The sequence below is a fragment of the Plecotus auritus genome, assembly GCF_963455305.1.
Source record: "Plecotus auritus genome assembly, chromosome: 7".
Classification (NCBI taxonomy): domain Eukaryota; kingdom Metazoa; phylum Chordata; class Mammalia; order Chiroptera; family Vespertilionidae; genus Plecotus; species Plecotus auritus.
In genome coordinates, this window is record NC_137774.1 from 143,200,201 (window position 1) to 143,221,661 (window position 21,461).

The window sequence follows — 21,461 nt, forward strand, 5'->3', positions numbered from 1 at the left end:
CTTTAAGAATCCGGTTCTTGAGGAAGATTGGTTTTGAGAGGACAAATTAAAAAATGTCAAATCCACAGCACAGACACCAAGGAAAACGAAAACTGGAAAGCAGCCATTACATTTGTCAGGTAGGTGGCCTTAGTGAGAGGAGTTTTAGTGGAGTGATGAGAGGAAAGCTTGATGATATGTATTTAGAAATAAGTGCAAAGTAAGGAGGTTGGGACAGGACATAAAATGGAATGGTTTTGTTTTTACTCTTGAATGCTGGAAGTTGCTTAACCACAAGCCTAAGGAAAGGAACCAGGGAAAAGAGAAAACTGAAGCCAAAGGAAAGAGAATAGGATCATTTTGAAAGGATAGAGGGATTCTTCACCCTTTAAAGCATAAAGTCTGAAAAGCATAAGGGTTTTAAGAGAAAAGATTAAGAGTTGAATAAAGTACTCCTAGTTCACATAACAGGCTGCCAGGTGACCTGATGAGAGTGACACTGGGGTTGAAGTAAGCACCATGGGAAGTGGGGAATAAAGAGGTATTGTAGGCTCAGCTAAGGCTGGGCTTGTACTTGGCTGTGTGATTTTGCTCATCAACATCCAATACTCAAGATATAGGCTTAGAGAAGGTGGGCTGAATAAGAAAGAGATTGAGACTGATGCATTTAGAAAAGGGAGGAGGCAAGGGACCAAAATCCTAAAGAAGTCAGAATAAATATAATGAGAAAGAAGAAAGGAGAGGAGATAGGAAGAGCTTCGGACTTATTTTTTGAACTCCTGAGTACTTTTCAATGGAACAACTGGAGACATTGTTGAGAATAGATTATTAGTGAAAGACTGTACTCTATATAAATTTGTTGAAAACTATATTGTTAAGTACCATTCCCCAGATTAAATATTAAGAACTCAGCAAACTTGCTGTAGGTTTAACATACAAAGTGATAAGCAGCTTTAACAGATTCCAGATGTTTCTTTACCAATAAAAGCAATACCAAGTGGCTCCTTGCCGAAAGGGCTGGTAGATTAGTCTAGTCCCTGATCCTTCCTGCTTGAAAAAGAAACTGACCAAAGGATAAAAGACTACTTCAGGCACATCCAGATGAAAAGTTTGTATATAGCAAAATCACTGAGTTTTAAATCTATCTATATATATAAAAGCCCATCTACCGAACAGCGAAATGACCAGAACAACTGGTCAACCAGTCGCTATGACGTGCACTGACCACCAGGGGGCAGACACTCAACGCAGGAGCTGCCCCCTGGTGGTCAGTGCATTCCCACAGTGGGAGCGCCGCTCAGCTGACTGGGATGAGCAACAAACACTTCCACAGCAGCTGATCCCTGCAGGCCACGCCCCCCAGTGCACGAATCTGTGCACTGGGCATCTAGTAGATAATAATTTCACACTAATGTCCTAGCTGGCTGGCAGCTATTTCCATTAAAATTCAACTTAGACTGAATAGTGATTTTCCTTTAAATAAAAATATCCTTTTCACCACCTTATAATTTTTTAAGACTCTTAGAGGTTTTCTGTTTTTTAACATAAAACTCACTTGAGACTTAAACTATAGTGAAGCTAGAATAACTGACCAAAAGCAGTAATGATTTTGGAAATTTTTTGTCCTTAAAGTAAATGGCAATTAGACACTCACGGAAATGTATAAATAAGAGTGAAAAACTGTGTTTTCCCTAAGAAATTAGTACTTTCTCCTGACCTTATTTTTCTTTTATTTTCCTTTGTAGGTAGGAGAGAAATGGGATGAAGGAGAGAGAGAAGATATGAATATTGAAAATTTGGGAAAGAGAACACTTACAAATAGATGTTTGGTGTTTATTAAGGCCAATTTTGATAAATAAGCTTTCTTTCATTCTTACAGAAACTTCAACTTTGCTAAATTATAAGATCTATTAATTAGAGGGTACATAAGTATTTGAAATTGTATTAAGGCCAACAAGATAAAGTTGAGGACTTAAGGAAACATTTAAACAGAAAATATGTTTTATTTATTAAAATTATAAATGTATTTTTGTCACATTATAAACCTAACTCATAGTTCTTAAAAAGCAGAAAATCTGTTTTGAATGAGAGAGAGAAAAAAAGGATTCTTCACTATATTCATGATTTGACTAAGAGTTAGAAAGGTGAGGAGAGGCTCATCAACTCCATTTATGAATAAGCATATACATAATCACCAAAATCTTCAGTTACTAGTGGCCCAAAGTTAATCTACTATATTAAATTACTCAACAGTGATTACCTGTCAGGTGAATGTTGTTGGAAAAAGAAAAGATACTTAAAGTAACTTCTAAGTACCATTTTTGGATGCAAAAGGTTATAACATCAGTGAAAATTTCTGAAAGTTACTTTTCTAGTTACATAAAGGAAAAAATTAAGGGAGCTAAGCAATGACAACATGGGAATACTTTTTAAAGTTTTTTATAAGAGGTTGAGAAACAACAACAACAAAAAAAGTTATTTATATGTAGTTATATCTATCTTATCCCCAAATGTAAGCCATCCAAAGAAAACAAATAGTATTACTTTTTAAAGCAATATTACTTAAAACATTTACCATAAAGTTATAATAATAGAATCACAAAGGAGAATTTTTCAATTAAGTTGAATTTCAGGGGAATAAAATGTTGAGTCACAAAGTTCAACAACTCTTTATCAGGCATTTGCTGAAATTTCTTTTATAATACCATTGAGATTAGGAGTGGTATATGGTATAAATCAGACTTGAAAAAGGTATTTAAAAATGCTTTTATGCCCACACATTTTCTTTAACCAGTTTTGACAAATTTTACTCACCTGAATCTGAAGACATCTCTTTTCATTCTAAGCAATTATTCTGCTGCTCTCATTGATATTAAACAAACACAACCTTCCCCATTTAGCTAATATATTGCTTGCTCATATATAACAACTTATATAGAGGATTTTAAAGATGAGATCAGAGAAAAATGAAGTGGAATTTGATTCATTGCTATAATTACTTTAAAACTGGCCTATTTTCTTTTAGGTTTCCAAATGGGCTAATTTAGTACAACTAGTACATATATCAAGCATTATGAAAATAGTATTTTAAACAGTAAGTTAAACAGAGGACTCAATCTTAATTTAAAATCAAGTATAAAAAGACATCCTCTGATACCTAGAAGCACAATAAGCAACTTACCTGCGGCTAACTGATTTCTTCTCCCCTTCTCCCTCTCCAGCTGATTTAACACTTGCACTTGGGTCCTTTTTTAACTTTTTTGCAATTCTTTCTCTCATCAGGTTCTTCTCATCACCATCAATGCTTTCATCATTCTCTGCACCATCAAATTCTTCATCCTGTAGAAATTGAAATGGAGTATGTGCTGGGCATTCCATCTTCCCTTTCACTTCCAGACTCCTCATTGCATCTTAAGCCAAGTTTGTTTTTCTTTTTGTTGGGTTTTGAGTTAGTAAAGGCTGAATGAAGAATCTGCTACAGGTGGCAATACCCCTGAGGTCTGCTCTGGGTGAACTATGTAAGTGTGAGATAACCCAGTCAGAGCTGTTTGCTCAATTCACACCCAGCCCCTCTGTGCAGTAAACTGTTCTCCTGTATCACCAGCATGCTGACCTCAACCAGGAATCAAGTAAAGAGGTGGAGATGGGACAGCTGAGATTTCTTCCTATAATCTGTCACAGTAATTACTCCTCTTCTCACAACCCTTCAGTGGATCTCCAACTCACTCAAGACCCTACTCAATCTGTACCTCCCTGACATGATGTCATATAGCTCCACCTCACCAACACTAGCCAACTTTGGAGTTGTTATTCTCTCCAGCTTGAAACATTCTTACTCCATTTATCTGCATTGCTTGCTCTTTCATCTCAGATCTCTGCTCGTATGTCACCTGCTCAGTGACACTTATTTTGATCAGCCTATTAAAATGGAAGAATCACCCACCCACCCCCAGCACTCTATTCTCCTTCCCTGTTTCCCCCTCAAAGCATTTATCACCCATCTGACCTACATTTTAATTAGTTATGTGTTTATTGTCTTGCTCCCATAATTAGAGGAAGCATTCCATGAGAGCTAATATTCTGGACCATTTTGCCTATTATATCTTCAACTTCAAGAATAGTTCCCAGCAGCAACAGAGAGAGGAGTAGAGAGAAAAAGAAGGAGAAAGGGAGGGAGGGAAGAAGGGAGGATAAGAAAGATGCTATTTCAAGGGCATCTTTTTCTATTCTGTTTCTTTGATCAGCTGAGTCATAGTGAGGCAAGATTCTTAACTTGAGGTTGTGGACCCTTAGAGCAATGGTCCTCAAAGTTTGGTCCTCAGACTACATAACCTGGATTGTTTGTTAAAAAATATAAAATGCTAGCCCTTATCCCAGTCTTTCCAAACCAAATCTTGAGAAACAGAAATTGTGAATGTTTTCAGTAAGATGTTTAAGACATTCTTTAGCCCTAAAAGTTGATAACCATTGACTGAGGACTTCCATACCAAACTCTCTCCTGCTTCAGAGCCTTTTGTATATGTAGTTTCTTCTACCTTCAACACTCTTCCTCCCTGCTCCTTACATAAGGCCAGTTCATTCTCGAACTTTAACCTCAGCTTGTGCTTCCTATATAAGATATAATCTCTCCTTGTAACCGGACTTTAGCATATGCTATTCTCCGAGCTAGAGGAAACTTCACCACCTTTTTTGATTAGTTAACTCCTAATTCTTCTATAAGACACAACACAATCATCTCTTCCAGGAAGATTTTCTTGAACAGGTTAGATATTCATTCTTTCTCTACCCTCCATAATCAGAAAGAACCCTCTCTTTTGACTGTGGCAATAATATTCATGCATAGAAAGCTATGTACTTCCTACTGAATATACAATGCACAGATCAATGGGTTTTACATAAAGTGAGAAATAGATGACTTGAAAAACTTGATCTCTTATATATAAAGGAAATTGTCTTCTCTTTTATCAGCTTTAAGCCAGTATAACTAAAAAGATAACTACAGTCATGAAAGAGAATCTTCTGTGTGTATAAAGAAGGAATACTACTATAAATGACTGATCCAAGAATTTCCCATACATCATATAAGATACCCATGCATCAACATTTCAACTTTTAACATAGTAAAATAAAATAACATCTGAATTTTGATTATTCAAGTAATGTTATATCATAGGGAGAAAAAACAGGCTAGAAATTAATATATAAGATTCCACACACGTAGACATACACTTGGAAGAAAATATTATAGTAACAAAGATACTATATATTTTTAAAATCTTTCATATGTTTTTCAAAATTTGATATGCATAATTATAAAAGTAATATACAGAGTGTCCCCAAAAATATATACACATTTTAAATAATTATTAGTTCTAATGGGTTAAATCTGAAAAGTAAGAAACATCAATTGAGCTATCAGTTCTTAAAGCGTGTATACATTTGTTTTGGACACACTGTTATATATAACCTTTTAAGAAAAACAATTAAATTTTCTATAAAAATTTTGAACTTTCTGTAAATTGTTCAAACTATATTTATACTAAAATACTCACATCATCTAAATCTCCTGCTGCATCATCCTTTTCACTACAAAAAAAAAAAAAAAAAGGAAAACAAGTAAATTTTGGCTTCAAAATGGAAGTAATAAAATTATTCAATAACCCAAAAATTTAGAATATTTTGTTGGATTAATACTTCAAAAACTTATTTCAACATAGAAATTTCAGAATGGCATTCCAGAGTAAGTGGAAACATCCTAAAAATGAGTCATTTTTTAATAAATAGAATAAGATGTATGCTTCATCAACACATACACAAAATCAATAGAATTAAAAGAAAAATTGCAAAAAAAAATCAACAATACTATTTTTATGAACAAAGGGCTGCAGAAAACAATTTCTTCGATTGGCTTGACGTATTCTGGTTCATGAAATCAAATCCTTCAAATATAATGATATTAAGAAAAGACTATTTTGAAGCAGAATTTTTGAAACTGAGCTAAATTTGTAGTAGTATTTTAGTCCCTCTTTAAGAAACTGGCCCAATATTTCACATGCAATTATATGTAACAGTAAGATATCTTCCCTTCTCAAAGAGAAGCAACAAAGATAGTATGATAATTTTCTGTTAACTCCTTTAATATATAAGAAATAATAGTCGGAGAAACAAAGATGGCGGCATAGGTAAGCACCTAAACTGCTGCCCTGCACAACAATTTCAAAACTACAACTAGAGAGGGAATAATGGCGGCGGAATAGACAGACGTGTTCCGAGCCTTGTCCCGGAGCAGAAAGAAAGAACAGCTGAGGGTCGCACAAGGAGTGTTTGTTGGCTGGTTGGGAGACAGCTGAATTCCAGAAGGAGGTGGGGGACTGCTGAACAGGGTTCCCCTGACCTGGCAGCACCAACTGTGGCTGGGTCCCCTCCCAGAGCTGCGGGGTTGGACGCGGAGTCTGCGCCATCTTGATCCGGAAAGTGGAGCTTATCTGAAGCCTGAGAATCCACAACGGCGGCACCCCAGGAACAGCTGCGAGCCCCAGAACAACGCTCCCCAACTGGCGCAAGCACACGGGTTCAGAGGAGCTCTACACTCCACCACGGAAAGGTCAGATTTCGCCTGGGATAAGGCCGGTGACGAGTGCCACAGAGAAAGAAGGCTCTAACACTGCCTAGAGAGGCCATAGATAGACCCGGAAGTTAATCCAGAAACACTGCCACCCAGGGGCTGAATCACAAATCGACTCTTGTGTAATCAAAAATAAAGGAATACGAGAAATTAAGACACACCGCCTGCTTAAAATCAGGACTGGCTTACAACACCGAAGAGCAGTGGATCGCAGGGAACTGCAATACTGTCTGGACTGAGAAACAGGCGTGCCAAACAGAAAAACAGAGGAAGTGAATGACCTTCACTACTTCACATGTTATTTTTACCTTTTATTTTTTTATTTTTTTTATTTTTTTTTATTTTCATTTTTTGCATCTTTTAATCAAGAAACTTTTTTTTTCTTTTTTCATCACTTGATTTTACCTTTTTAATGATTACATTTTTATTTTCAATCCGTATTATTACTACTGCTATTTTATCTTTTTTTTTTTTTTTTAAAGTGTCATTTTATTTTCTCTTCATTTTATTTTGGGATTAGGGTTCTACATTCTATTTTTATCTTTCCTTTAGCATCGTTTTACTCTATCTCAACTCTACCTTTAGGCCATCACTCTCTTCCTAACCTCCCTCTTTTCAGTGTCCTGTTTATATTACCCTTTTACTGCTTTAGATTTTCCCTATTCTTTCTGTTTACCCCTTGTTAAAATTTCACCCTACTTACATATCTAATCTCCAATCCTCTGCTCCAAGTCCACATACACCTCTCCCTTCGCTGTCTGAGCTATCCATAAACTTGTCCTTCTCTCTGTCCTTTTGTTGTTGTTTGCTTGAATGTAGATTATATCCAATTTTTATGCTTTTTTGTGAGATTGTTTTGCTTATTCTTCTTTTGTTTATTTTTTTGTTTGTTTTGTGCTTCAACTTTCCCTTGCCTCACTCCATATTAGTTGGTGTGGTAGTTTGTACTAATCCCCAGGCACTTGTTGCTGGCATTTGCTGGGATTAGTGATTGTTCTATTGGAGTTTTATCCCCAATATATATAGTCTGTTCCCCTTTCTCTCTTAGTCACTTTCTTGTCTCTCTTACTTTTTTTTTTTCTCTTTACTTTCCCTTTTCCCAATTTCATTTTCACACTCCTTTTTTCTTTTTTTCTTTCTTTCTTTCTTTCTTTCTTTCTTTCTTTCTTTCTTTCTTTCTTTCTTTCTTTCTTTCTTTCTTTCTTTCTTTCCTTTTTCCTCTTCTTCTTTCTCTCCTATCACCTAATTTGCCTTTCTCTGGTGGTCACCTTTATTGGAGGTTATTAATATCGTGAATACATTCCTGTTCAGTGCCTTGTGAGTTGTACCTGGTAGTGCTGTATTTTGTGCCTTTAAATCAACCCAGGAGAGAGAGAACTACATAACCAGACACCCAGAGAAGAGAGACCATGGGGAGACAAAGATGCAGCCCGCATATGAAAGAAAAGCAGGCATCACCAGAAAAGGAAGTAAACGAAATGAAGGCAAGCAACCTTCCAGAAAAAGAATTCAGAGAAATGGTCATAAGGTGGCTGAAAAGAATGGAAGACAAATTCGACAATATGAGCAAGAACCAAGAGGAAATGAAGAAAAACCAAGAAGAAATGAAAAATGACATCGCTGCCGTAAAGAACTCAATAGAAAGCATCAAGAGTAGACTAGAAGAAGCAGAGGACCGCATCAGTGAGCTAGAAGACAAGATGGAAAAAAATACCCAAGAAAAGCAACTTCTAGAAAAAAAAATTAAAAGGCAGGAGGAGAGTCTAAGGGAACTTTGGGACAACACGAAACAAAACAACATCCGCATAATAGGGGTTCCAGAAGGAAAGGAAGCTGAGCAAGGAATAGAAAACCTCTTTGAAGAAATAATGACAGAAAATTTCCCAGATATAGGGAAGAAAAAACACACACAAATCCAAGAAGCTCACAGAGTCCCAAGCAAAATGAACCCCAAAAGACCGACACCAAGGCACATTATAATTAAATTGGCAAACACCAATGACAAAGTAAGAATCTTAAAAGCAGCAAGAGAGAGACAGAAAGTTACATACAAAGGAACCCCCATCAGACTAGCAACTGATTTCTCAACAGAAACTCATCAGGCCAGAAGGGAATGGAATGAAATATACAAAGTCATGCAAAGGAAGGGTCTGAATCCAAGAATACTATACCCAGCAAGGCTGTCAATCAAAATTGAAGGTGAAATCAGGAGCTTCACAGACAAAAAAGGACTAAGGGAATTTATTACCACCAAACCAGCAATGCAAGAAATGCTAAAGGGTCTGCTGTAAAAAAAAAAAAAAAAAGAAAGAAAGAAAGAAACAGGAAGCGAAGAAGTAACACAGGGGTAAAGAATAGGAATGGCGACAAATAAGTACCTATCAATAATAACTTTAAATGTAAATGGATTAAATGCCCCAATCAAAAGACATAGGGTAACGGATTGGATAAGAAAACACGACCCATATATCTGCTGTCTACAAGAAACCCACCTCAGAAAAAAAGACGCACACAGACTGAGGGTGAAGGGATGGAAAAAGGTTTTCCAGGCAAATGGAACTGAAAAAAAAGCTGGGGTAGCAATACTTATTTCTGACAAATTAGATCTCAAACTGAAGGACATAACAAGAGATAAGGAAGGCCATTTCATAATACTAAAGGGAGCAATCCAACAAGAAGAAATAACTCTGGTAAACATATATGCACCCAATACAGGAGCACCCAAATACATAAAAAAACTCCTGGAGGATATCAAGGGAGAGATTGACAGCAATACAATCATAGTAGGGGACTTTAATACCCCACTATCACCACTGGACAAATCCTCTAAACAAAACATCAGCAAAGAAACATCAATCCTAAATGACTCACTAGACCAGATGGAATTAATTGACATCTTCAGAACATTTCACCCCAAAGCCACAGAATATACATTCTTCTCAAGTGCACATGGGTCATTTTCAAAGATAGACCATATGTTGGGACATAGGCAAAGTCTCTTCAAATTCAAGAAGATAGAAATCATATCAAGCATCTTCTCAGACCACAGTGGCATAAAACTGGAAATCAACTACAATAAAAACAACCCAAAGAAATCAAACACATGGAGACTAAACAGCATGCTATTAAACCATGACTGGGTTACCAGAGAGATCAAAGAAGAAATAAAAAACATCATGACAACAAATGACAATGAAAACACTACAATCCAAAATCTATGGGACACAGCGAAAGCAGTCCTGAGAGGGAAGTTCATAGCTCTACAAGCCTACTGCAAAAAACAAGAAACAGGGGTAATAAATTACCTAACCCAACAACTCAAAGAGTTAGAAAAAGAGCAACAAGAAAAGCCCAGTGTAAGCAGAAGGAAGGAAATAATAAAGATCAGAGCACAGATAAACGACATAGAGACCAAAGAAACAATACAAAAGATCAACAAAACCAAGAGCTGGTTCTTTGAAAGGATAAACAAGATTGATGAACCTCTAGCCAGGCTCACCAAGAAGCAAAGAGAGAGGACCCAAATAAACAAGATCAGAAATGAAAGAGGTGAAATAACAACAGATCCCGCCGAAATACAAAGGATTGTTAAAAAATACTACGAACAACTCTATTCCAACAAACTGGACAACCTGGAGGAAATGGACATATTCCTAGAAAAATATAACCTTCCAAAACTCAATCAGGAAGAATCTAAACATCTCAACATGCCAGTAACTATGGAAGAAATTGAAGCAGTCATCAAAGAGCTTCCAGCAAACAAAAGCCCGGGGCCAGACGGCTTCACAGGAGAGTTCTACCAAACATTCAAGGAAGAACTAAAACCTATCCTCCTCAGACTATTCCAAAAAATTCAAGAGGAAGGAACACTTCCAAGCTCCTTCTATGAAGCCAGCATCACCCTAATACCAAAACCAGATAAAGACAACACAATGAAGGAGAATTACAGGCCAATATCCCTCATGAATGTAGATGCCAAAATCCTCAATAAAATTCTAGCAAATAGGATCCAGCAGTACATCAGAAAGATCATACACCATAACCAAGTAGGATTTATCCCAGGAATGCAAGGATGGTTCAATATCCGCAAATCAATAAATGTGATACATCACATAAACAAATTGAGAGATAAAAATCACATAGTCATATCAATTGATGCAGAAAAAGCATTTGACAAAATCCAACACCCTTTCTTGATAAAAACTCTCAACAAGGTGGGAATAGAAGGATCATACCTCAACATAATAAAAGCTATATATGATAAACCCACAGCTAACATCATACTCAATGGGCAAAAACTAAAACCATTTCCCCTAAGAACAGGAACAAGACAGGGATGCCCACTCTCACCACTCCTGTTTGACATAGTACTGGAAGTATTAGCCACTGCAATTAGACAAGAAGAAGAAATAAAAGGCATCCAAATTGGAAAAGAAGAAGTAAAGCTGTCCTTATTTGCAGATGACATGATATTGTACATAAAAAACCCGAAAGACTCCATCAAAAAACTAAAAGACTTAATAAATGAATTCGGCAATGTAGCAGGATACAAAATTAACACCAAGAAATCTATGGCATTTCTATACACCAACAATGAACTTACAGAAAGAGAGACTAAAAAAGCAATTCCATTTTCCATCGCACCAAAAAAATTAAGATACTTAGGAATAAACCTAACCAAGGAGGTAAAAGACCTATATGCGGAAAACTACAGGACACTGAAAAAAGAGATAGAGGAAGATGTAAACAGATGGAAGAACATACCATGTTCATGGATTGGTAGAATCAACATCATTAAAATGTCCATACTACCCAAAGCAATCTATAGATTCAATGCACTCCCCATTAAAATACCAACGGCGTATTTCACAGCCCTAGAAAGAACTCTCCAAAAATTCATCTGGAATAAAAAAAGACCCCGAATAGCCACAGCAATCCTGAGAAAGAAGAATAAAGTAGGAGGGATCTCAATACCAGATTTCAAGCTGTATTACAAAGCCACTGTCCTCAAAACAGCCTGGTACTGGCACAAGAACAGACATATAGATCAATGGAACAGAATAGAGAATCCAGATATCGACCCAAACCAATATGCGCATTTAATATTTGACAAAGGAGGCATGAGCATACAATGGAGTCAAGACAGTCTCTTTAATAAATGGTGTTGGGAAAATTGGACAGATACATGCAAAAAAATGAAACTAGATCACCAACTTACACCATACACAAAAATAAACTCAAAATGGGTACAGGACTTAAAGATAAGACGGGAAACCATAAAAATACTAGAGGAATCCACAGGCAGCAAAATCTCAGACATATGCCAAAAGAACTTTTTCAGTGATACTGCCCCTAGGGCAATGGAAGCCAAACAGAAAATAAACAAATGGGACTACATCAAAATAAAAAGCTTTTGCACAGCAAAAGAAACCATCAACAAAACAACAAGAAACCCCACTGTATGGGAGAACATATTTGCAAATGGTATCACTGATAAAGGTTTAATTTCCAACATCTACAGGCATCTTATACAACTTAATAAAAGGAAGATAAAGGATCCAATAAAAAAATGGGCAACGGACCTAAATAGAATCTTTTTGAAAGAAGACAGAAGTAAGGCCAAGAGACACATGAAAACATGCTCAAAGTCACTAATTATCCGAGAGATGCAAATCAAAACAACAATGCGATACCATCTCACACCTGTCAGAATGGCTATCATCAACAAATCAACAAACGACAAGTGTTGGCGAGGATGCGGAGAAAAAGGAACCCTCGTGCACTGCTGGTGGGAATGCAGACTGGTGCAGCCACTGTGGAGAACAGTATGGAGTTTCCTCAAAAAACTGAAAATGGAACTCCCATTTGACCCAGTAATCCCACTCCTAGGAATATATCCTAAGAAACCAGAAACACCAATCAGAAAGGATATATGCACCCCTATGTTCATAGCAGCACAATTTACAATAGCTAAGATTTGGAAACAGCCTAGGTGCCCATCAGCAGATGACTGGATCAGAAAACTATGGTACATCTACACAATGGAATACTATGCTGCCGTAAAAAAGAAGGAATTACTACCATTTGTAGGCACTTGGATGGAATTAGAGAACATTATGCTAAGTGAAATAAGCCAGTCAATGAAAGAAAAATACCACATGATCCCACTCATTTGGGGATAATGAAAAACATTATAAACTGATGAACAAAAAGATAGTTACAGAGGCAGTAAAGCATCAAACAGACTGTCAAATTACAGGGGTAAGGTTAGGGAGAGGTGGGGGAAATAAGAGATCAACTGAAGGACTTATATGCATGTATATAAGAGTAACCAACGGATGCAAAACATTGGGGGGTGAGGGCATGTATGGGAGTGGGGTGGGGGTGGGGGACAATGGTAAGATATGTACACATATAATACCTTAATAAAAATTTGAAAAGAAAAAAAAAAAAAAAAAAAAAAAAAAAAAACTACAACTAAAAGACAGAACGGACACCATCCAGAAACACAGGAAAGCTGGCTGAGTGGAAATTCTACAACTAGAAGGAAAGAGGAAAGCACACAGAGAATTGGAGGTACGGCAAAGGGTCTTTGTGCGCGCAGAGAGGAAGGGTGGCTGAGAGCCTGGCTGACTTTCTCTGGCGGAAGGGGGAAGAAAGCCCCCGACCGCACTGAACCCCAGTTCTGACTGCACTGAACCCCAGTCCCGGGCGAAACCCCGTGGACCCAGGCTCATACAGGGGGAGTCTGGACTGTCAGGTAGAGAGAAAGGCACACGGAGACTCGGAGACCCGGGGGGAGACCCGGGGGAGCCCCGGCGGGCAGGGGTCTGGAGGCGTGCACGCCAGTGTGCACAAAGGCTGCGGAGGTTGCCACAGGCTTTCCCTAGCAGAAGGGAGTTGGAAGCTCCTGACTGCACTGAACCCCAGTTCTGACTGCACTGAACCCCAGTTCCAGGCGAGCCCCTGGGGACCCACGCTCTTACGGGGGGGAATCTGGACACTCGGGCAGAGACTCGGGAGCCGGGGAAGGCAGAGGTCTGGAGGCACGCACGCGCACAAGGGCAAGGCTAACTGGAAGCCAAGACTGTCTGCTCCGCCCTGAGACTCCACCTCATCCAAGCTGAGCACAGAGGCTATTGCAATTTGGCAAGTCTAATTCTATAAGGCTGTCTCCAACACCGAACTTCTCCCAGCGTAGACACAGCTGATCCTTACAGCCAACTGGCCTGGAGGTCAATTCCTCCCAGTGATACCAACAACAATCAAGACTTAACTACAACAAGGCTGTACACACAGTCCACAAAGGGGTGCACCAAGTGTGTCCACCTCAGGTTAACTGGGGAGGCCGACCCACTGGGCCATATAGGAAACCTAGCACACAAATCTGCCCTACCAACTCAGGGAAGCAGTGAAAATGCGGCGTCAAAGAAACAGATCACAAACGAAAGAAATGGAGGAAAACAAACGACTGGATATAGAATTCAAAACCACGGTTATAAGGCTTTTCAAAAATATCCTAGAAAAGGCCGATAAATATAACGAGACCCTCGAAGATATGAAAAAGGATCAACTAGAAATTAAACATACACTGACTGAAATAAAAAATATTATACAGAGACCCAGAAACAGAATAGAGGAACACAAGAATCAAGTCAAAGAATTGAAATACAAAGAAGCAAAAAACACTCAACCGGAAAAGCAAAAAGCAAAAAAAAAAAAAATCCAAAAAGTTGAAGATAGTGTAAGAAGCCTCTGGGACAACTTCAAGCGTACCAACATCAGAATATCAGAATTATGGGGGTGCCAGAAGAAGAGAGAGAGAGAGCAAGATATTGAAAACCTATTGGAAGAAATAATGACAGAAAACTTCCCCCACCTGGTGAAAGAAATAGACTTACAAGTCCAGGAAGTGCACAGAACCCCAAACAAAAGGAATCCAAAGAGGACCACACCAAGACACATCATATTTAAATTCCAAGAGCAAAAGACAAAGAGAGAATCTTAAAAACAGCAAGAGAAAAACAGTTAATTACCTACAAGGGAGCACCCATACGATTGTCAGTTGATTTCTCAACAGAAACTATGCAGGCCAGACAGGAGTGGCAAGAAATTTTCAAAGTGATGAATAGCAAGAACCTACAACCAAGATTACTCTACCCAGCAAAGCTATCATTCAGAATTGAAGGGCAGATAAAGAGCTTCACAGATAAGAAAAAGCTAAAGGAGTTCATCACCACCAAACCAGTATTATATGAAATGCTGAAAGGTATTCTTAAAGAAGAGGAAGAAGAAAAAAGTAAAGAGAAAAATTATGAACAACAAATACATATCTATCAACAAGTGAACCTAAAAATCAAGTGAATTAAAAACCTGAGGAACAGAATAATCTGGTGAATGTAATAGAATCAGGGGCATAGAAAGGGAGTGGACTGATAATTCTCAGGGGGAAAGGGGTATGGGGGCGTTCAGGAAGAGACTGGACAAAAATCATACACCTATGGATGAGGACAGTGCGGGGGAGGTAAGGGCAGAAGGTGGGGTGGGAACTGGGTGGAGGGAAGCTATGGGGGGGAAAAGGAGAAACAATTGTAATAATCTGAATAAAGATTTATTTAAAAAAATAAATAAATAAAATAAAATGCAAGAAAAAAAAAAAGAAATAATAGTCAATGGATTGGCCCCAAATGTGGTGACTTTCACAAAACCCTTCAATTCTGATTTTTTTACCCAACATACCAACTGAGACAAAAATGTTCCAAGGAAATAGTTAGCAAAGCAACTTTGAATTAAACATAAAAATGTTAAAGCAAACAGTTTCCCTAGTCTTCAAACTACCCAAGATTTAAAAGTTTAACAATTTTAAATTTAATGAGTTCAACTGAAGTAGATAGCAAGAAGAGTGAAAGTGACTACAGTGCTTCTCTCCAAATTTTAGAAGCTCTACTACCTCCATTGTCAAAATGCTTTAGGCTTTTTGGCTGGGTTGAAAAAAAATTTGACATATGAGAAACAACTGCTTACTCACGAAGGAAGCTATAAATTATCTACTAGTAAGCCAGAAAATGAGAACTTAGAATCACACTAGCACCATACCAACCTCTCAACAACTGGAACAGAACTGAGGTGTGGATCATCCTTAAGCAAGTCGTGACTACTTTTGCTTTTCCCCTTCATGCTCTAGAAAGGAATGCATGATAAAATCATGAGTGGGGGGAAAAGAGTCTTCCAAAAGGACAAGTGAACAAATTTACATAAAATCTAGTACCAATAAAAGTGGTTAGCAAAAGAAATGTGTTCCTGAAAATTTCACTATAAACTCAAGTTTTATAAATGAGAAGCTTACTGAATTGGCTGAAAATATTATTTTAGAAACATCTTTTCTTTCAAAAGGTGACATATCCTTGAAAATACATTTATTGATTACTATTTCCAAACACTGAACCCTCATAAGATATACATACAGCTAAACTAATTAATTTGACCCAGATATTAAAACTTAGAAGATAAATCATGAGTAATTTGAATAAATGTACACTATTATCCTCCTAATACATTCTTTACATTGCACAGAATCACTTTTTAAATGTGCCCAAGCAACCAGATGAGTGCACCTATGAGATGCTATTCAACAAGCAGAAAACACAAATGGGAAGAGCCTCTCAAGTACGACAACATTCATCAATGACCAAATGCTTAATAAATGCTTTACTTTCAAAGCTCATGAGCTCAATAAATTTATATTTTAGTAGAGAAACAAGTCATAGGAATATATAAGTAGAAATGTAAAATAGCAACTACTCCTACTATTAAGTATATACTCTGTGCCAGGCACTGTGCTACAGTACACTATTCCTACTCCTCATTTCCTCTCCTCCCTTCTGAAAGGTATTTCTCTATCAATATAACTTTTTCTGGGTGAGAAAAAAAAAACAACCTTTTTATAACTGCATTTGGAGTAAAAATGTGAACATCTTGAAGTAAAATAAATAGATGCATCACTATTGTAAATGTGGTACAATTTAATCACTATTTTAAAATCTAGATATTAAGATTCTTTTATAATGAAATCTACCATTTAACTTGCCTCATAAAAACTACTTGTCTGATTATAAGCTTTCATTTGAAAATATTTTATGACATTTGAATTTAAATTATACACAAAGATTTAGGAATAAACTTTAAGCCAATACAGACAACTGAATAAAGCTATTATTTAAGAAAGCAATATGAAGGGAAGGATCTGCCAGACAAAAACCTTTCAAATATGTGAAGCCTAGGATTACCTTTTCACTTAGTTTTTACTTCTCCAAAGTCTATCGCACTCCTCAAGCAGTCCCTATGTGACATGGGTTCTGGTATTATCCCATCCTCCTAACGACCCTCCCAGCCTCTGGGTGCAGCTAGTTTGTCAATATCTTTCTTAAATGTGTTCAGAACTGAACAAAATGCTGCAAATGTGAGCAAAAACGCAAAGAATGTTAAATTCCTTATTCCAGAGACCTTATTCTCTTAATAATTCAACCAGGCTTACAGGCTATTAAGTCTTATACCTATTCAGCTGATTTCATTAAACTCAAGTATAGAATTTACATGTGCTCCTATTACATTTCAGCTGACTAATTCAAATAATCAGGCACAGATTGACAACAAAGCACTCTTTGGGCAGAAGTATTCAATCAGCTATAAATCCATCTGACTGTACTATCTCCCGGATCACATTTCCTCATGCTGTCCACAAGAATATGAGAGACTCTGACAATGTGCTTTCCTGAACTCAAGATGTGTCATTATGGCACCCCCCTATCATGCAATCCTATCAAAAAGGAAATGAGTCAGTCTGGAAAGTCATTTAACCAGAGTCTTAGTTTCCCCATCTATAAAGAAAGGAAGTTGGACTAGATCCCTTTGAGCTATAAAATTCTATTATTCTAAAAGAGATTTTTATCAGGTAGTAGAAAGATACTGAAATAAATAATGAAGGAAAGCGAACCCACGTGGGAGAGGCGCCTTGTCACGAATAAATGAGTGGGGTGAGCGGTGTCTGTAATCCCACACTGATAATCCATAAACCAGGGGGGACTCTATCTTATTTCTCCTTTCACATAAAGTAAAGCCTCAATTCAGACTTCACCAATTATTAACTTGTGATGTTAGACTGGTTCTGGAATAAAGCTTAACACTGTGGAGTCACTGAAAAAAGAAACTTGATAAGCAAATGAATAATGAAACAATTATTTTCAAGTCCTCTAGAAATATTTAATTTCATGCAACTACTAAAACTGCAAATTGTTCTTAGTCATTGTAAAAGACACTTGACTCTGTTTCTGGTTATTATATAGATTTTAAAACAGTGAGGCTAAATTTTAAAATATATATATTCTATAGGTTATTCAGCATTCAAGCTAGCCTCCCCTCCCCTTTTCTTTTTTTCCCTAAGGGTTCATTTTACCCATAAGGTAAAATGTATTTGAATGGTGCTCATAGTCTAAAGAATAGTTCAAAAGCAAAATAAACAAATACACTTCCATTCTGAATCTCTTTTGAATTTATCTTGTGCCCTGTAGAGAAATTTTCTTTCCTCTATGCCAGTAAATTTCAACAATTTTTGTTGTTCTATTTTCTCAAGATGAATTTAACAATGACTCCATTATATAAACAGACAAAACAGCTAAATTCTGTAGGCCAAAGACTCTGCACAGCGTGCCAAGACACACTTCCATGTGGGGAACAGGCTGTGGGTGGGTCATGCTGTACAGGTGTCTACTTGTGCTCTCCAGCCTGTTCAAGCTAGTGCCTAGGACCCTCTGGGAGGGCTCTGGAAGGGCACTAGGCTAGTTATACTGTGCATACGGCTTCCTACCCCAGAAAGCTGAACTGCTGGGCAAGTTTCTCCCCACCCCCCAGATTGCTTGAGCATAAGGGTGGCAGCTTCTGCATAACAGTTATGGTCATATTAGAGATTGTTTGATATTCTTTAGCTCTCTGAGAATAAAATACAAATTATAACAGAGTGTATTGTTTAAGACATTTAACATTCAAAAACATTTCCAAGGTTGTATAATATATCAATGTAAGGATATACATAGCCTAATTTCACTACTCTAAATGGTACATATTATTTCCATGTTACAAAGAGAAAAATTGAGGCTCAGAGAGACTATTATCTAAAATCACCAAGTACCAGCAGAAAGTGAAGTGCCAACCTAAGTTTGTATGACCTCAAATCCATGCTATTTCTACTCCAACACACTTTCACTCAAAGATGAACAAAGTTTACCATCAAGGAGCTCACAGGCTGGAACTCCACACAATAAGGCAGAAAGAAAAGGGGAAAATGTTTCAGTAGTATACCATGAGAACAAAGTCAGGGTTCTTACACAATAAAGCAAAAAGAATGTTTTTAAAAAGAAAATGTAAGGATCACAAGGCAAAGGTTAGACCAGAAAAAGAAAAGACATTTAGAAAAGACAGTATTTTAGGTTATGAAAATAAATATGACTTTGATACCCAGAAGTGGGATAGGACACTTCAGGCAGGGAGAAGAACACAAAGACACAAACACAAAAGGGAAAATACAAGGCATTTATGTAAAACTAGAAGCCCGATGCACGAAAATCGTGCAAGAGGCTCGGCCCCTGCAACCGCCTCTGCCTCAGCCCTCACAGCCCTGGCTTCATCTGGAAGGATGTCCGGTCTAATTAGCATATTACGCTTTTATTATATAGGATAGTAAACAGTTCAGATCTGCTGATGCAGTGTTTCCTACATTTCCCTGATAAGAATTACAGGGAATTCAACCAAAGTACAGCTTCCCAGGCCCCTCCTCCTTTTTTGATTCTGATTCAGTAGGTCTGAGATGGGGCCTAGGAATCTACTTTTTAAAAAAGTACTATCAGTGATTTTTACCAGCAGGGAAATTTAAGAAGTATGAGGCTAAAAGACAGAGTTGGCAAAGAGGAGTCAGGAACGCAGAGGCTTGAAGTAACAGGCCAAAGAATTTGGCCTTATTTCTACAGTCAGCAGAGAGCAACCGTAACATTTTAATGAGGCTTCAGAAAGACTATTCTGAGAGTAATGAGTGGAAGGGGAAGAAGAGAAGGGCGATGGGAGACCAATCTATAGACTACGCAGCAGCTGAGGCTAGAGATAATGAAGGCCTAAACAAAGGTAGCAGCAATATAAATTAAAAGAAAAAAATAGATTTGAGATACAGTATGGATGAAAAACTGGTAGAACAATACAACTAACTGGTTGTGCAGAGTAAAATTAACAAAAAAGTCAAAACTGAATCTAAAATATTTTAGAGGATACCGATGATAGGGGATAGAAAGAAAAGTCACAGGACACAGAGAAGTCTGAGAAGAAAATATAATGAATTAAGCCTTGGCTAGGACTTGGGTAACTAGCAGGATATTCAAATAGGGAGATTTCCAGTAGGCAGCTAAAGAAAAGAAGAGTAAGCCAGCTGAGAGATATAGATTTGAAAGTCAACAAAAATGTGATAATTTTATCACATAGCCCATCCTATTTAAGAGTCAGATGAGAGAAATATGATGACACAATACTAGGGTTATACTACTCATTTGCTAATGGACTGTAGGTTGCAATTTTCTTGGCAAAAAGGAAAGCATTTACCTAGTCTTTCTAATGTTTGAAGTATTTTTCAGGTTTAAGGACAAACATAAAGAACCAGCTGACATTATCTATGGTGGTATCCCTCCACATAACAACCTCATAGCAAGCTCAAAGTGCTTTTGGAATATCAAATTTACTATATTCAGTATAAGTTAAGCATTTAACACATGTTGCTGTTACAAATAGAAAAACTTTAAACTAATTTCCTAGTAAAGTCAATCTCACAGTAATTGTGAACAAAACTTACTTTTAACCAGATATTTAACTCAACTAAATTAAATATTTAATTCAAGATTGACAGGAAAAACTCCTTTGTCCTACTCTTGATCTCCAAGGCTGCTCAACCTACAATCCAGGACCCTATGGGAGATACGGAACGGCACGAGCAAATTGCACTAGGCTGCCTTCCATCCCAGAATGCTGTGCTACCAGAGAAATTTCTGGCCAGCCTTTTAAATGGCTTATGTTTGAACTAGGCAGCTTCTGCAGCATTCAAAATCATATTAGAGACTTAAATAGCTACAGAAACCTAACTTCAAATTTCTGATTCCACCATCTTGTAATTACACAGTTTTGGAAAAGCTACATATCCTCTCTGAGTATTGGTTTCTTCATTCACAAAATTTACATGAGATATGGTTGTGATAAAGATTATATAAAATAAGAGTTTGGGACAGTCAAATATTTATTAAATCAATACAATGCAGTATAATAAGTGCTCCTGAAGGCCAGAGGCAGATAACCACTAAAAGAAATGAAGCTCAGCCTGGGTAGGAGTTGGGTAGGGGAGGGAGGCAGAGGTAGTCAGGAGTTGATAGTGGAGCTAACTCTTAAAGAAAAAACAACAATTAGCCACATAAAGGAGAGAGCATGCTTCAAGCAAAAGGGAAAATGGGTAGGAAGACTGTGGGGAGGGCATGCAAGGAAACCTAACATCTTTAGACAACATCAATGCAAGGGAATCCTAGCAATTCCCAGATCTAGCATTTGTGGTTTTGTCCATTTACAAATATACCCATACGATCATAACACAGTAAATCTTTCATGTTAATGAGACACACATTTGAATCACGAATAGTGCAAGACTAGTGCACTGACATCTAATGAAGATGACTTTATTGGGGTGACAGACATATCAGTGATATTGATAAGGAATGGGGAAAGGAAGTTTTCATGTAAAGAGGAATTTAATTTTGACAACTGAAGTAGAGATGCTTCC

The 21,461-nt window shown here is 37.4% G+C and overlaps 1 protein-coding gene across 2 annotated transcripts in view; it reads right to left on the bottom strand.

Annotated features, from left to right (window-relative positions):
• Positions 1-21,461, bottom strand: part of CWC27 (CWC27 spliceosome associated cyclophilin) — a 195,349-nt gene that overhangs the window by 137,369 nt on the left and 36,519 nt on the right. For both annotated transcript variants that reach the window (XM_080682695.1, XM_080682696.1), the window contains exons 8-10: positions 15,705-15,784; positions 5,532-5,565; positions 3,161-3,318 (exon numbers count right to left, since the gene is read on the bottom strand). In XM_080682695.1, coding sequence (XP_080538821.1) covers positions 3,161-3,318; positions 5,532-5,565; positions 15,705-15,784 — 272 coding nt within the window. The remainder of the gene's footprint in view (positions 1-3,160; positions 3,319-5,531; positions 5,566-15,704; positions 15,785-21,461) is intronic.